The sequence below is a fragment of the Ammodytes marinus genome (assembly GCF_949987685.1).
Source record: "Ammodytes marinus genome assembly, chromosome: 19".
NCBI classification, from domain to species: Eukaryota; Metazoa; Chordata; class Actinopteri; order Uranoscopiformes; family Ammodytidae; genus Ammodytes; species Ammodytes marinus.
The window spans coordinates 17,514,174-17,531,570 of NC_137223.1; the positions used below are offsets into that span (position 1 = coordinate 17,514,174).

The following is a 17,397-nucleotide window of genomic DNA, read 5'->3' on the forward strand; positions in this document are numbered from 1 at the left end:
AAGATAGAGATATTATTAATGTGTTATAACTAGTTTATAAACAAAGGAATCAGCTACATTTTACTGTAAGATTTCTTAGTTTGTGATGAGGAATGCTAGTTAGATTATACAATTTCATCTCAAATTTGGTTAAAATGTGAGCGGGGTAGGTTGGCACACCGATTTCTGGGTTGGTTGGCACATGACAAAAACTGTAAATAAATATGGTAAGCCATGTAGGCTATTATATGAAGGTCTATTTGTTTCCTTATGTGTGTAAAGGCTATGTGTCTGTCTGTGTGTGTTTTTTTGTTAATGTGTTTCGGGGGTACTGACCATCCCCTTAACAATATTGTGACCCTGACATCAAACAAAATTGTTATTTCTGCTTTGTCATCCTGAGTTAAAAGCAGGCCTTAGTTTTACACCTTCTTATTATTTTTATTACTAGGCCTATATATGGTGTTTTTCTTATTGTTCCTACCCTATAAGGATACAATTGAAATTTGAAATGTAATCGTATTGCATAATATTGAATTATATTTGTAATAAAGGCTAATCAAGTTAATATTTTCAATCTTGACCGCGGCGCTAGCAGTTGCTTAATTTACCTGGCTATCACACACACACACAAAGCACTAATAGTAGGTATATTATTGTATTTTGTTAATGAATAGACTTCAGACACATTAGGGCAAATAAACAAAACAATAGTCCTACTGATATGTTGCTTCAAATTGTTGTTTGGTTCTAACATATGGGCTGATAATCTCTTAAATGTTCATGTTTTCTGTTTATTGGTTGAATTAAATGATAAAACTCTTAATTTCGTTGTTTAATTCTTTTTAACTGTCACATTTTAACATTTTGCCAACCAACCCCATCACGTGTGCCAACCAACCCCTCGATGGGGCTGGTTGGCACAAATGGAAAACATTGCTTTAATCATATACCATCTTATTTTACAAAATATGTGTGAACAATACAACATAATAATGTATAGCTGAGACTTTAACCTTTCATATTCTGCTGGTAAGAATATTGAAATAAAAATTATGTCAGAGAAATACGGCAGTGAGTAAAAAGTGTGCCAACCAACCCTGGGCTCCCCTACATACCTGCAATGGTAGACCAAAGCTTCTTTTGGAAGTTGTATCAACATTGATGATTTTAAATGTACTCAGACTACCCCCCCACACCACCAACCCGGTGCTATTGTAGGCCTACCCGCTCAAATAGCCCACTCAATATCTTTTTAATATTGACTTCCATAATAACTGTGAATCTAAATTAAAATACATTTCCTCAATGTATTTCTTCATTAATCAATTCTGTGAATTTTTATTTCCATGTAGGCTATTTTACATTTTGACAATAAACAACCTGATCTTGAACTAATTTAAACCATCAAACCAAACCCTAATTGTCTTTGTGTGTAGGCTACTGTAGGCTGTTGCATTGTATTGAAAAAAAAGTCTAGCCTCACGTTACTTTATGATGATTAGCCTAATATAAACTATACAAAGGAGTTCAATCCATAGTTGCCTTACTATATAGTCTACTCTAAATCATGGACTATTTTAGTCCTTTATACAGCTCTAAAGAATGTTGGTCAATAAATGTTTTACTTTGAAAGTATACCGGAAGTCTTGTATTTTGTTTCGGTGAACTTCGCTCAGTTTGTTTTTAGCCAGCTAGCTAACACTCCCAAGAAGCTGCGGCTTTGTCAAAGCTTATCAGTCATCCACCGTGAGATACTCTTGATGGGATTGTACCTATCGCTGGAGAGTGTTGGCAGGTTACTTGTTGTTACGCCAGGCGTTATTGATATTTTTTGTAATATTTAGCGTCGATGAAGGCTGTTTGTTTCTTACAAACGGTGGAGCGATGATTGGCGGGGAACCGTCCGGTTGGTCGGCTTTGCTTTCTCTCTGACTGATGCCTCTCTGAGGGGTAAGGGAACCCTGTACAGTACACTGTGAACCTCGAGGCTGCCAAGAGCCGAGGGATAGCTGCCAAAAATCACTAAGGTATCAGTTATGATTTCCGATTTAGCTGTTATGTTGTTTTCCTTCTTACCAATGTTGTAAGACTTTAAGCTAGGTCTTAGACGTGCAACTTAACGATGGATAACTCGGTTATTTTTTCTCTCTATTAAAGACCGGCGGATGTGTGTTTCTTTCAGCCATAGGTTTCAGCTCCTTTCTCCTTGGTAATCTTTCTGTGTGCCACTGTCAAATATGGAGACCACTCAGGTGACTTTGGCTGTCAGAGGAGAAACCTCCCCAGGTACGTGACAGGGGTCTACACTTTATGACATGGCCTTTGACGTTGCTATGCAGAATTTTTTTATACAGCTTTTTGTAAAGTGTTGAATTGCCCCAAAAATACTGCATTTTCTCATTGTTTGAGTTGTGATGTGTTTCTGAACACATTGTCCAAACGGATAAGATAAGCTTTTGCACACATTTTTTATGTTTGGTATGTCTTTAAAAAATATATATTTTCATATTTTCCCTAAGAAATTCCCCCCGGGTGTAACATGTAATGTGATAAGTGGCCAATGTCAGCATTTCCTTTGTGTAAGAAGCAATCCCAAGTATATTTACATCAAAATATTCTCTATAAACTTTAAAGGTTGTTGTAAATGTCAGTCCCATTTGGTCTGTATACACTGACTTATCCATGCCAATTTGAACACATCTAGGGGAGGTGATTGCACTCGTTGGTAGTTGCAAAGCTCTTGGAAGCTGGAGCCATCAAAAAGCTGTGACCTTATCTCCCGATGGCAATGATGGGTGAGTTAAACTTTCTGTGCATTCATTTCCTCTCCCGTTTAAAAACATGATGTTAAAATCGTATGGCGTGTGCACTTTTCTCACTATTCTTGTCCTTGACTCCCTGTCAGAAATACGTGGACTACAACAATTGCTGTTCCCAAAGGAGTCGTTTCCAAGTACCGCTATTTCAAAGCCTTCCTTCTGGAGTCAAAGGTGAGATAATATTTGCTAATAGCTGTCAAAGATAGATAGATAGATAGATAGATAGATAGATAGATAGATAGATAGATAGATAGATAGATAGATAGATAGATAGGCCATTGCTTTAAAGGAAGTTAAGATTGGTTTGCTTTGCTGCATGCTTTGTCATGATTTAAGGTATTTCTTGCTGTATAATAGAAATCTTTAGTTAGTTTTTTTCCCCCACTGACTTTGGGACAGCAGACGGCAGATTTGCTTAAGTTTAAGCAAGGATCACTCACAAGAGTTGCGTATCGCATTCTTTGTATCTATGTCCATGTCTTAAGAAACTGTCTAAGGTCAGTGTTGAGGAATAGCTAGTCCCGGGCAAAGTGCCAGCTGGCTTGCTCTAATCAAAGCATGCAAGCATCCGCTCAGCCCATCTGTATATAGATGTACACAAACATACCAGGGATCACATTTCCCCAGAAAAGGGAAGGAAGATTCGTCAGACCTTGAAAGTATATTTTTCTCGCTTAGTATTCCCTCCCAGTTTTGGTAGGTTGTTATTTCTTTATGCGAAGGGTTGTGTTCAGGTACTGTGTCATTTATAGCCTCCCCGACCTGTTTCCTCATGTTTGTATACTGTGTTGTTTGTCAGAAACCTCACCTTGATAATTGCATAGTCTCGACTTGCTCCTTTTTACATGAATGAGATCATTGTCTTTCAACAATAGATGCAAGGTTAGATAAGGTTACATTTTCCAGTGTGCTGAGGCATTCTTGAAATTTAAGAAAGTTGAAGTCACTCCTATGTCTATGGGAAGAAAAAAAAATTCATCAGCTATCTATACACTTTTAAAAAAAAACTAATTGAAAATGTTTTTAAAATATAATTGTAGAAATTGGGATTTTTGAAAATAATTTGAATATTGTAAAAGTAAAACTGTAAATCACTAAGGTCAAAATATAATGCTACAAACATATTCTTGCTATACTTCAAGGTGACTTTATTACAGATAAAGACAGCGGCCTGATGTGTTACCGACAGAAATATTTCCGATTTCTTTCCTCATTAACAAATCCACTTTTCTGATTTTGTACTATACCGGCTCTAATTCCTTTCCCACACTCTGCTCCAAAAACCAGCCGTGAGACCAGGCTGAAAAGTGGTTCCGTGTATCTTGATATGAAAACCCTAACATTGTACCAAACATTTGGCATTGCAGAGTGCAGGTGGGCCCTGTCAAGTGATAGTCAATAAGTGGGAGACCCACCAGCAGCCCCGCACGATGAGCCCCACAGGTATAAAACAAAAAAACAATGCACTGTATGGTTGGTTATGTGTGCCATACACTAACCACCCTATAGACTCATTCCCTGCCCTAGCACAATATGATGTATCTGACAGCCGGTCAAAGCTAATGTAGGTCACTTCCACGAAAGGAGGAGGTTCATATTTCAGGTTCAAAACTGACCTTAAGACTTGGTTTGTCAGATGGTCGTTGTGTATGTTAAATTTAACATGCTGCCTTTAAATACTGCCTGTAATTTACTGGTAGCCTCTGGAGCTTCTTGCTTATTTGACTGAGTGTGTATGCTCTGTCAAAGACCAGGGACGTCACCGGCTGGAATTATCCTTGGCCATAGAGGGCACCGTAATCACCTGATAATGTGCCTCTCTAGTTAAAACACCATTGTTTTGGCCTAACGCATGCATGCAGTATGGCTAGTGCACGCAGGCATGCACACACACACACACACAAACATGTCTGCACTCAGAAATATTCTCTTTTTCTAGCAAATCCTACTTAAAACACTTCTACCACTTGCATTTTGTTACAAACATGATTTTTTATATTTCTTTTTTTTTTTTTTACATTTGATCCATGAATGCTAAATTTACCTCCATGACCACAATTTGTAGTTAAAGATATTTTGCGATCTAATCAGTCGACAGTCTTAAGGTTGAGGCAAATCAAGTTCAGAGCAAACCAGTGAACGCTTGGATTCGGCATCTTGTTTTTAAAAAGAGTTCCAACTGAGATCTAAGGCTTCCCTCTCCGTACATAGGAAGTGCTCTGGTTTGATCTGATCTTAACCTTTGTTCTGTTGACATTCTCCATGTCCTGTTTCTAATACGTCTTTCCTTTTATTGCAGCATCCCACCAGAATATTGATGATGGACAATTTGGATTCAACAGTAAGTTTGTTTAAAAAAAATTAAATTAAATAAATACGTTTTGCCAAAGAAACACAACAAAGACACTATTTACTTTTATTGCCACATTCAGGGTTACTGTATGTAAATGTCATGTAAAACCAAAGTGCTTACTGATGTGCTTAATCCAAACACATTGCTGTCACTTCATTTGAGGTTTTTTGGCTAATTCACTGTAACAGAACAAACGGTTGTTTCCTCACTGCTACTGTCGCTGCCACCAGTTCTCCTGTCAGCAGTCATGGGACACAAAAGGGGATAAACATTGTCCTAAGTTGCTTCCTGTCCCCTCCCTCACTTTTTTGTTTGTTTTGTAGATGGGGTGAATTGCGTTGACTCTGGGTGGCTGACGTGCCAGACAGAAATTCGCCTGCGGCTGCACTTTTCTAAGGTGCCTCCAGTGTCCATCACCAAGAAGAAATACAAGAAGTCACGCTTCAGGTAGGGACCACACAAGGGTCGAATTTAACACTACCCAGAGAAAGCTCTGCTTGAAAGCGACATGAGGCGGATCAGTGGATCGTTACAGTGTTTCTATTACCCTACCTGTTACCTAAATGCAACAGACATCATGCATACAGAGTTAGAATAATGCCCTTATTCTCACTCTGTATGCATGATGTGTATGCATGTTCAGGGTAAATACAATGTGATTTAGCCTATTTATTTTTGTTTTGATGCAAAGCTTATTTTTACAACAATCATTCTCCAGAATCTCTGACTCCACCTTTTCTTTAATTTTTCATTTTGCTACCTAAACAGAATCAAGCTGGCATTAGAGGGCTTTGAAGAGGAGGAAGAGGAAGAGGACGAACATCTCAGCACTTCATCTTGGCACAAGATGACCCCCACTCTGGACATCAGTATACTCAGTGCCAATGGCTATAAGTCCCGGCACTCGCAGCCTGAATGTGGCTATGCACTGGAGGCCGCCCAGTGGACTGAGTACAGCATTCACACCATGGACCCAGACAATCTAGAGCTCACCTTTGAGTTCTTTGAGGTAACGCTCACAGCACCACTGCTTCAGCCATCATGGCTAGATTTTATTTCTGTTTCCAGTCTGATCTGAATTGTACGGTACTCATTTCATAAATGGATATCCTATATATCTACAGGAGGATCTGGGGGAGCATGTAGTCCAGGGGGATGCTCATCCAGGATATGTGGGCACAGCTTGCCTCCTCTCCTCCTTTTTTGTGGAAAGTGGTAAGGACATCGGCATAGCCACACTTCCCATAATGGGTCGAAACTCCAGACAGACCATCGGGAAAGTCAGAGGTAAGATTTTTTATTTGTACAAAAACAACTCCACACTGGTTGATGATGATAATCTGAATGTATGCAAAAGTCTGAACTTCAAGTCCTTTGGCGTTAAAGTCTGCCTCTGCTTATCTGTTGACACAATGGACATGGTACCAGCTTTTTAAATTTTTTTAAAAATTTTAAACTTTTTTTTTTTTAGTTGATTACCTGGTGATCCGGCCTATCCAGAGTCTGCAGTGTGACATGAGCTTGTCGTTCACCAAGTATTGGAAGAAAAGAAGCACCCTGGATGTGGGTCACAGAGGGGCTGGCAGCTCACACGCAGCCAAGTGAGTCACAAAACCTGTGTCTTGGATAGCGTGGAGTGCCTCGCATAGAAAGCAAGATTGTGTTGATTGCGTCACAGTGTATGTCAATAGGGATGCATACTATTGTTTTTACAGGCACCACAGGGTCAGAGAGAACACGGTCGCCTCTTTCAAAAGTGCTGCAACCCATGTAAGTTACGCAGATGAATGACACATTCATTTATATTAACCTTTTTACATTCCTCCTGCCATAATTATGCCTCACTTGTGTCCTCGCAGGGTGCTGCCTTTGTAGAGTTTGATGTCCACCTCTCCAAGGATAATGTTCCCATTGTGTACCATGATCTGACATGCTGCATATCCACCAAGAAGGTACTATAAAGGCTCTTAGAAAGTGTTCACATTTGATTGTGTCTTTTGTCTGTCAATTTATTTACTTTCAATTAGTCAATCAGAAATCCCTTCACAATGGTGAGCATGCACACATTTGTGTCACTAACTACTTCAAACATTTAATAATAAATAATAAATTTTATTATTTAAAAATAAATACTACAATTTTGTGTGATTTTAAAATATTTAAAGTTTAGTGTGATTTCCTTCTATCTACTTGATAGAAAAATGACAAGACTTCTCTGGAGCTTATTGAGGTGCCAGTCAAGGACCTGACGTATGATCAGCTGCAGCTTCTTAAGGTAAAAACTATGCAAAGAAAAGAAAAGTAAAAATGAAACCATTGAGATAAAATGCTTTTCCTGCTTAAAGGCCTACTTCACCGGTGGGAATATGAAGGTGTATTGAATTCTGAGATCCTATGTAGTATACATAGAGTATTTCTCTTACTGTGACGTCACAGTAAGAGAAATGTAGGGTTAGACAGTGAGACCATAAAACACTCTTTCTGCCTTTTCTCAGGCTAGGATGAACCAATTTAATTTTTTTTTGCACATTTATACTACATAGGATCTCAGAATTCAATACACCTTCATATTCCCACCGGTGAAGTAGGCCTTTAAGTCAAAATGTCTGTTGGATGGTGGCTTCCTTATACTTATGACTGTATTTCAAGTCAATCTTTTTCTATACATTTATATATTGTTGCTCTGTTACACATGCCGACTGCTTATAACATTAACTGTCTTCCAACAGCCAATTGAGCATTTCTGGGATTCATTCTTTCTCCCAGTAGTTGAGGAGGTAGTGGGCAAAGAATGATTGCTTAATGCAAGTTATTGTTGAAAATGTCAGCCCACTGCAGCATGCTTAACAGAATGTGTAACAACATAATCATTTGTTGATATTTGGTGTAGATAGATAATGTATGCTCTGTTTTTTTTGCACAGCTGGCCCATGTCGCTGCCATAAAAGAAAACGGCCACACAGGTATTGTGTGTGTTTGCTCTAGAGCCATCACCATAAAGTTGAATGACATGTTGAAAAGCCACGTGCTTTCATTTCAATTTTGTTGCGTGCGGTATACACCGTCCCTCATACAAACTAGTTCAAAAGACTGGCATGAATTCAGTTTTGAACAAAGCTTGTTTTGTATGCCTCACTTTGCTGTGATGTAAGCTGAATGTAGAAGGTCAGTAGTTAATTAGTTTGATGCCTGTTGTTCACTAACCGAAATCTGTTCTGTTTGGTGTTCAGATCTGCTGGACGACGAAGAAGAAATCGACGAGCATCAGCCATTCCCCTCACTCTCCCAGGTAATTGACTTTATGATAAGATAATCTAATCGCTAGGAGCTGTTCCCTTTTTTAGATATATAGATAAACATTATGAACTAGGCAATTGATAACTCATTGGTTATTTATAAATGAGCGCTTTCCTTATAGCTTTTTTTCCACCCTCTTTTATTTTTTTATTTTTTAAGATTTAAAGATTATTTATAGTGCATCACATGCAAAGAACTGACCACGGGTCGGATTCGAACCGGTTCTGCCGCAAGGACTGAGCCTCAATGGGGGGGGGGGGGACACTCTAACCACTACACCACGAGAGCCCCCTATTTTCCACCCTCTTTTATCATGTTAAAGTCCCAGTAAAATAAAAAGGCATCCTTCTTGTCTTTTCCACAGATCTTCCATAGTATTCCTGAGCAAGTGGGCTTCAACATTGAGCTCAAATGGATCTCTCAGATGAAGGTTGGTATACTGAATCAAAAGGTCCAATCAATTACATAATCATTACCTCAGTAAAGCAATTAAGGAATGATATTATTTTTATGATGGCTGACTTAAAAAGTTATTGTAAGACATATTTTGATTGTAGTTTAAAATTAAATAAATTAATTATGATGATAAACTCATGTGCGTAATGTCTTTTAATTGACAGGACGGGTCATGGGACGCCAACCTATCATCGTACTTCAACATGAACACCTTCCTGGACATCGTGCTGTCCTGTGTGCTGCAGAAAGGGGGAAAAAGACGCATTGTCTTCTCCTGCTTCGACCCCGACATCTGCACCATGTAAGCACAATCAGCGACCGAGTGAATGAAGTATACCCACATTCCACTATGCTGTAGAAACCGGTATACTGTGCGGAAACGCAATCACATATTTCATACTTTTTTTTTTAATAAATCTTAATGGAGGATTAAGGTGGTTACATCATACAGGAAGTAAAACAGTACAGTAGATCCTGACCTCTCACTCGGGGTAAACGAGCCGTGAAGCATCCTGACGTTTCAGCTGCTGAGCCATCAATCGACTTGCTTTTTCTCCGTACTCGTAATAAGAGCTCCGGGTTCCGAAGTGTTAAATACTCAGCCTGGTTGGTGGATAGAAGATGAAACTTAGATTGTAAGGCTATCCGTTATTTATATAATTCAAGGGAGGGGATTTCGGAGTATCTGCATTCTAAATTGAATGCGTCAAGTCTGGAATTTCTTTTGACATGTGCTACATATGAGATGATTTTTCCTCTTAAGACTGCCAAAGTAGGGAACATGATGTACTGTGTACCTTCCATCTTGTTTACTTCCAGAAAAGTATCCATGTTAGTTGCCACATGCTTGCAGAATTTCTCATAAGAAAGCTGCAATTAAGTAAGTCACCAGAAGGATTGCTCTCTCACATTCAAAGTGAAAGAAAGGTCTAAGATCAGTGGTGCATATTCAACCGATTTCACCGCAGTGATGAAAGAGCTATCTATGACTGGGTCAATTGTACACTTAAGATCTCCTGCCAGGATTAATCTATGTGTATCTGAATTAGGGAGGGATGACAGAAGCTTATTGGCAAATTCAGCATTGTTGCAGTTAGGGACATAAATGTTCACCAAAAGAACAGGTGTTTGACATGACGACAATGACATTTCGACCTTTAGGGTCTGCAATTATATCTTTAAGTCAGAATTTAGTTCGGACTTTTCATATATTTTTAAAGGTATGAAAAGTGAACCATAGACTGTCTTTTATGGTTCAAAAAACCACAGCCAGTCTTCTCTGAAACGGCTCACAAATCCTATGTATTTGCACAAATAACAATATCACACATTAACTAGAAACAAACAGAAAGCCTCTGGAAACCTGGACTTAACTAGTAAAACTCAATAATACATGATATCAAAGTTGGGTGTCCCAATAAGCTTTTACAAATATCTGATTCAAAATAAATGTTCAAAAAAAATATCATACAACTTTGAGAAGAAGCTTTTTTTACTGTATTGTCATTTGGAGTGATACATATGCCTACCTCTTTTTAGATGCATGCAGTTTACTCTCCAAAATACACAGTTAGAAGGATTTTGTGGATTTGAGTTTACATGTGGGTCACAGAGTGCATGTTAATCCACCTTTAGTCAGTGTAGATAAGGACATATGAAGGCATCACGCATATGAAATGACTCTCCAACTGCTGCTGACATCTTCCTGTTTTACCTTCAGGGTGCGTCAGAAGCAGAACAAGTACCCCATCCTCTTTCTGACTCAGGGCATTTCAGTCAGGTATCCTGAGCTCATGGACCTCCGTTGCCAGACCACTCAGATCGCCATGAGCTTCGCCCAGAGTGAGAACATTCTGGTGAGCAGTTGTCATGTATCACAAAGTATCCACTGGATTATCAAGACTTTGTATCACTTCTTCTAAAAAAAGAAATATATATATATATATGTAATAACTTACAAAGGCCTCATATTTACACTTTGTAAGCACTTCATTTAGATAGTAATAGACCACCAATGAAACACATGTAATGCTTCAATGGGAATGCAGGATTTAAAGAAAAATGGGTAACAGTCTTTCTGAATAAGCAGACAGTGCCCTTGAGCAAGGAAACTATAGCCCACTACTGTATGTCGTCAGTCAAAACAACAGTCCACGTAGCAAAAAAGTCAGCCAGCCTATCAATTTGTGACGAGGACAAACACACTTTACCACTGTTGAAAACAAAAACACGAGTGTGAGTAGTTTAGAAGTATAAGTCATTTGAGGAGATTTTAACAAATTTAAACCACTTCTTTCTCGCTCACCTACTCCTTTTAGGGGATCAGTGCCCACACGGAGGAGCTGCTAAAGAACCTCAAATTCATTGAGGATGCCCAGTCCAAAGGCTTGGTGGTGTTCAGCTGGGGAGAAGACAACAACGAACATGACAACAGACAGAAGCTGAGAGAGAAGGGAATTGATGGGCTCATCTATGATAGGTAGGTTGAAATGCAGCATGCTTATCTGCAACTGCCGTGCTCTGGGTTTTTTTTAGACCACAAACACCTATTTTCTGCTGATGTTAAGCTTCAAGCAGCAACTTGTTGTTCAAATTCCCCCAGTCAAAAGTGAAAGGTGAGCTTAAATAATTGCTACTTCTAAACCCATTTTTCCTGTTCTGCTTATCATTATAATATTGTTGTGTTTGAAATAGCCTTTCACCCAGCCACCTGCGCACTAGTGCAAACTGTTCAGTACACCCTGGGCTGTTTGGTCTCTGTTGTGACTACACCACATTCATTTGGGGATAGTGTTTGTTGGTAAGCCTTCTTTAAAAAAATTAAATAGAATTGGTACAGTCGTTCATTCTGGGTACAAGGTTATCTAATAAATCATGGCCACATGTTAATCACTTGGCAACTGCCATCGCTGTTGATAACAATTATTTGATTATTCATTAAATATGCTATGCGTGAGTGCTAATGCCGTTGCATAAGGTTTGCTTGCAGGATGAAAGAGAGTGTTGCTCTGGTGGAGGCAAAGCTGTGTTGTCAGCAGTGTTGTGTGTGCTTGTTCAGCCGGTTCACTTCTGTGTTTCGCAACACGATGACCTTTGCTCCATATTAACATTTGCACTTTGGCTCAGACTTTTACACACACCCTGCAGAGAGCAGACTTTACGCTTTGAAACCTATAATATGACGCATTCCCCCCGCAGATTGCAGATGTAACTTCATTCAACTTCTCAAATATAACATCTCCAGGTTGTTGTTATAACTGTGCCCCTCTTTCTTACAGAATCTGCGACTGCTCTGTGCCAATATTTGACCCAAGTTCTACAGATACCCGTAATTTCTCTCTGATTCCTGGCTGCGTTTTGTTCATTTACTCACCGACTTAACACTCCGTGGCTGGCTTTTAGTCCTCCCCCAACCCCAACCCCTTATATACAGCTTGAAAGCCTGTACCTCCTCATTAATAAGGAGCAGGAACAAAGTCAAATGTTCTTTGACAATGATGCAAGACGGCTGACTTCTCTCATATCCTACACCTTAATAGAACTTGATGTTTCAGTGGCAATGATAGTTTTGTAGTGTCGGGTGGCATGTTTGTCTGATTGGTCAACTGCCATGTTAATAATTATTATGGCTGGTTTACCTGCAGCAGCAAGGTCAAGTCCTCGTTTTAATGCATGTGTCTGGTTTTGGGTATGCGTTGGAAGGCCTCTTTATGTTATGCTTGGTATGATATACTGGTTAAACAAACTGTCTTAAAGCCTATGAGTGCAAGTTTTATAACACTGAACCAGCTTGACAACTAGTATCCATATTTTCTTTGAAAGTGAATGGGATGGATGGTCTCAGACAACGTTGATCCAAGAGACACCTGCACTCGAACCTCATGTTTGGATTATCACCTCTTAATTTGTTTGTTTTTATAAATATGTTTTTTACATTTATATTATTTTGCACCTATTTTGGTTTCAGACAGTCTGCTCGTTACGCACTTAGGATTCTTTACAAAAAAGGGTGATTGCACTGGACTCTTTGTGTGCCTGAAAAATAGCTGTATTACTCCGCCTTCAAAATCCTCTTATGAGTGAGTTTGTTCACATTAAAAGATAAGGTTGATACCTCGCACTATGAGTGATTGATTGAGCTCATTGTGGAGAATACGTGCTCAATGACTTGGAAATTATTTTGTAGCTTATTTAATGTCATGTAACACATGAAGGACATTCGTTAAAATAAGCCTTCAAGTGAGACTCCCTGAATGTCAAGATGGCATCCGTTCAACTCCTTAAAAACAAAAACAAAAAGACTCCTTATCACTGCCAAAAATGGCAACCAGTACAATCATCCCTGTAGTCAAAATGACTGCAGCGGTTTTCATTAACAAGAATGCATGTAAAGATCAGTATGGAGCTACTTTTATGGTATCATAACAACTTTGCCAGTTAGGTTTGTGCACTGGAGCATTATTTTTCTTTGCATCTTGTCCAATGGATATTCTACAATTTTTTTTATTTTACTTAAATATCAGATTTGATCTTTAAAAAATGTCAAATGAGAATCTTTTTTTTTTTATGACTTATTGACTGAAAATTGCTGTCAAGTGTTTCTAACTGGAGGATGTCTTTTTCCTGTAGTATCTGTGATGAGAAGGCGGAGCAGCCAAACATTTTCAAGGTAGAGGGGCAACACACCCTGGGGGAGGTGATCACAGAGGAGACCATGAAGAGTTGCACCTGCTCCAGCTACTCCATCCCCTGCGCCATCACTCCCTGCGTCACCTCCAATTGCCACAGAGGCAGCGCCGAGTCCGATTCTGGCCTCAGCTCCTCATAAAACATCACTCAACTTCTACCATTGTAAATGGACATCACTACTCACACACACACACACACACACACACACACACACACACACACACACATACAGACAATAGGACTAAGGTGGGACCTTCAAATAGAAAACCCATATGTGCTTAAAAAGAACTTAGGGTTGTGTATATATTTCCCAAAAAATATTGAAGATTGTGAAAATTCATCGTCATGCATGAGTAAAACCACTTAAATCAGCTTTACTCAATTACAGTTTTTTTTTATGTATGCTTTTATTGAAATAGCAGGATCTTTCAACCAAACAATAGGGCAGCATTTTTTTTATTTGTTTTTCTTCTAGTGGAACATTGTCAGGCTAGGTAAATTTGAGTTTATAGTGGATATTCATTTAGCCAGTATGTTGCATCAGGGTAATAGTCTAAGTGCTCTTTTTTTATGGGTGTAAAAAGTGACATAACAGATGTTATGTATAAAGTTTTATGATGATGCAGGATAATGCTGTTTTTTCTCTTTCTGCTGTTGCACCTTTAAGTGAGCATGTAGCCATTTGATCTAAGTGTCATTTTCCCCGTCTCACATCACAACAAGTAATAGTTACTCATCGCTATTTCAGCTTTAACCCATTGATGACTATGGCAATCTAGGATGCATGTCCTTAATGCCTGATGGTTTTCTGGAAAAATACTACGAACTGTCAACGTCTACCAAAACCTTAAAGGCCTACTTCACCGGTTTGAATATGAAGGTGTATTGAATTCTGAGATCCTATGTAGTATAAATGTGCAAAAAAAATTAAAAACGGTTCATCCTAGCCTGAGAAAAGGCAGAACGAGTGTTTTTTTAACCCTATATTTCTCTTTCTCGTGACATCACAGAAAGAGAAATATAGGGTTTAAAAAAAACGTACTTTGTAAATATTACTGTGATGTCACAGTAAAAGACATCACAGTAATATTTACAAAGTCATTTATTTTTATTTTTTTTTATTTTTCACTACGTCGGGAAAACTGTGTCAGTCACCAAAACATACTCCTCCTACAGTTTTCGCCCGATTTGGACGAAACCAAAAGCATTATGCTCTACCGACTCCCACGAGCAAAAGTTTTATAAATAATTTGTCTACGACCATCGGAAGACCAAATGGTAGCGCTTTAAAGATTTGCACATTAGCTACCATTTTTGCCTTTTGGTCTACATCGCAAAAACTGTGTCAGTCACCAAAACACACTCCTCCTACAGTTTTTGCCCGATTTGGACGAAACCAAAAGCATTATGCTCTACCGACTCCCACGAGCAAAAGTTGTATAAAGAATTTTATAAAGAATTTTTCTACGACCATCGGAAGACCAAACGGTAGCGCTTTAAAGATTTGCACATTAGCTACCTTTTACCAAACTGCTCCTAAATCCAAAACGATTCATCCTATTAACACCAAACTTCACACGTGTTTGTCCTATGGTTCTTAGGTTGGTTCTACTTTTTCCTTAAATTGCTCCAAAAGGGGGCGCCATAATCACACTTGAGCATCTTTCTCTGCGATTTTTTTGCCTTTTGGTCTGTAACTCCCAAACCAAACATCCCACATTCAAAAACTTTACATTCCCGGATTCCGTGAAGCGAGGGGCCGGCGCCGCGGACGACACCCCGATCCCGAGTCGCGTGGGAGGCTTGGCCCCCGTTCACAACTGCTTGCAGTTTTAGTTTATTTTTATTATTTATTTAATTTATTTTTTGATTGACGTGATTTTCGGCAAACCACACAACTTTTGGGTGGTCACGTGGTCTTAAAAATCAACAAAACCCACCTCATGTGTATTTGAACCAATGACGGTGCATTCTATGCTGCACACGTTATGAAAATTAGCTAAAGTAACAATGCTGCGCTACGCAGCAGCCGGCAGGAGATACAATGTGGCGTCGCACAGCAGCCGTCATCAATGGGTTAAGAATCACAGAAATCAGAGCATCCATCGTTGCGTTAGTTTAGCATGCTACACACAGTACAAGAATATGCTCAGTTGTATGACGAAGCAGGTTGACATAAGTGAATGCTCATCACCTAATGGTGGTTAAAACAAACTTTTTAAAAAAACTATATGATAGTTGTCATATTGAATAGACTATTAAACGCACTTCCCCATCCTCTCCACAACCGCTGCTTGTAGTCCTTCAAGGATTTAGAGCTGTTATTTTAAATTGCATACTTGATGTACTGTATCCTTTTCTTCTTTTTATCTACTTGAATTGAGGAAAATCAAAAGAATGTTTTATTTGTACATAAATACCACAGCCTTATCGGGAACAAAAAGAATCATGTATGGTTCAGTTTCTTGCCTTCTGTTTCAAAATCACCAATTACCTCACTCATTATTGATTAGAATAGAATAGAGTTGAGATGTCTTCACACAATGAACCAATTTCCTGCCATTACATGTTATTTAATTTCACAACACCCATTCTTGTTGATGTATGGCTGAAAATGCAATGTAATGCTGCATTTTAATCACAGCGAAAACAAATCCATTTATAGCTTACCGTCTGTATATCGGTTTCATTACTCAAACTAATGATGGAATCATGCATGAGTGTGTATATCTGTCTAAATGAAAAACCAGGGGACTGACTAAATTCAGTGTTATATTAACTGAACTGCCACTTCAGGACTGGAAAGCAAATGCTGTTGTAAATAAAATCCAAACCTATATTTGTTTATGTTGTCCATTACTTTTTTCCTCTTTCACATCACTTGAGCATTTTGTCTCTTTTGGGTACTTTTTTTTCTTTTTGTCACAGGCTCTTCTTGCTTTTCAAGAAATACATTATGAATGTTTCGAATAACTGGGAAATTGAAGTTCTCTTGCCGAACTTGTTTCATGCTGAAACTACTAACTAATCTGGACAGAGTGACAGAACATCCGAGTTATTCATGAAGAGAATCCATAAAGGAAAGAATCCCAATGTCTTAAGTCTTTCTGAGTCAAGTGTTCATGTGGTCCATGTTTACACCAACCTTTGAACTGCTGTGAAAGGACTATAAGCTTTTGATAAGATACATTAACTTGATTTGTATGACTCAAGACTAATACAAATCTTAAACAGATAAACCTTTGAAATCATTGCTGCACCAAACAAGAACATTGGAATTTGTCCCCCATAAACTACATTGGAACCACGAAAGTGAGGGATTTTATAACAGCGACTCCGGACAGGAGGATCACAGTAATAACCTGTTTCAAGTGCTCAAATGGCCAACTGACTATTGTTTTGACACAGACTTGTGTGAACAAACTGAACCTATCCTTTAATCAGTGACGCATTTAAATCAGATTTACCCTGCTAATTATAGCCGGCTATTTGGTGTGTCTCTACAAGCCAATAGCCGGCTACACCCATTGCTAAGCCATTCGTTAACCATTAATAAGTAAAACAAATGCACCCTCCTTTGTGGCACAGCTGATGATGTTGGTGTTCTTTCTATGGTGAACGCCTTGGGAACTAGTTTTTAGCACGGACCATGAAACTGATATACGACTCTTAGGCCTAACTGATCAATGTTTTTATTTGCAACAGTGTATGCTATTGAATTTGTGAAAACTGCACATTGTAAGGCAATTCAACTTTGAACTTCACACAGCCGATTCAAACAATAAACTCAAGAATTGCATT

The 17,397-nt window shown here is 38.7% G+C and overlaps 1 protein-coding gene across 2 annotated transcripts; it reads left to right on the forward strand.

Moving 5' to 3' along the window:
* The first annotated feature begins 1,697 nt into the window (after positions 1-1,697).
* Positions 1,698-15,812, forward strand: gpcpd1 (glycerophosphocholine phosphodiesterase 1). 2 transcript variants are annotated; one of them, XM_080048153.1, is made up of 20 exons: positions 1,698-2,009; positions 2,140-2,268; positions 2,687-2,777; positions 2,888-2,972; positions 4,169-4,244; positions 5,101-5,142; positions 5,478-5,601; positions 5,923-6,163; positions 6,279-6,441; positions 6,626-6,755; positions 6,870-6,924; positions 7,014-7,106; positions 7,352-7,429; positions 8,078-8,117; positions 8,385-8,443; positions 8,816-8,881; positions 9,072-9,208; positions 10,628-10,763; positions 11,226-11,386; positions 13,537-15,812. In XM_080048153.1, the coding sequence occupies exons 2-20, from the start codon at positions 2,220-2,222 to the stop codon at positions 13,733-13,735; spliced, it is 2,025 nt and encodes a 674-aa protein (XP_079904279.1). In that variant the 5' UTR covers positions 1,698-2,009; positions 2,140-2,219; the 3' UTR covers positions 13,736-15,812. The 2 variants fall into 2 exon arrangements, with proteins under 2 accessions (XP_079904279.1, XP_079904278.1); XM_080048152.1 differs by having other exon boundaries at positions 2,165-2,268.
* The last annotated feature ends 1,585 nt before the right edge of the window (positions 15,813-17,397 follow it).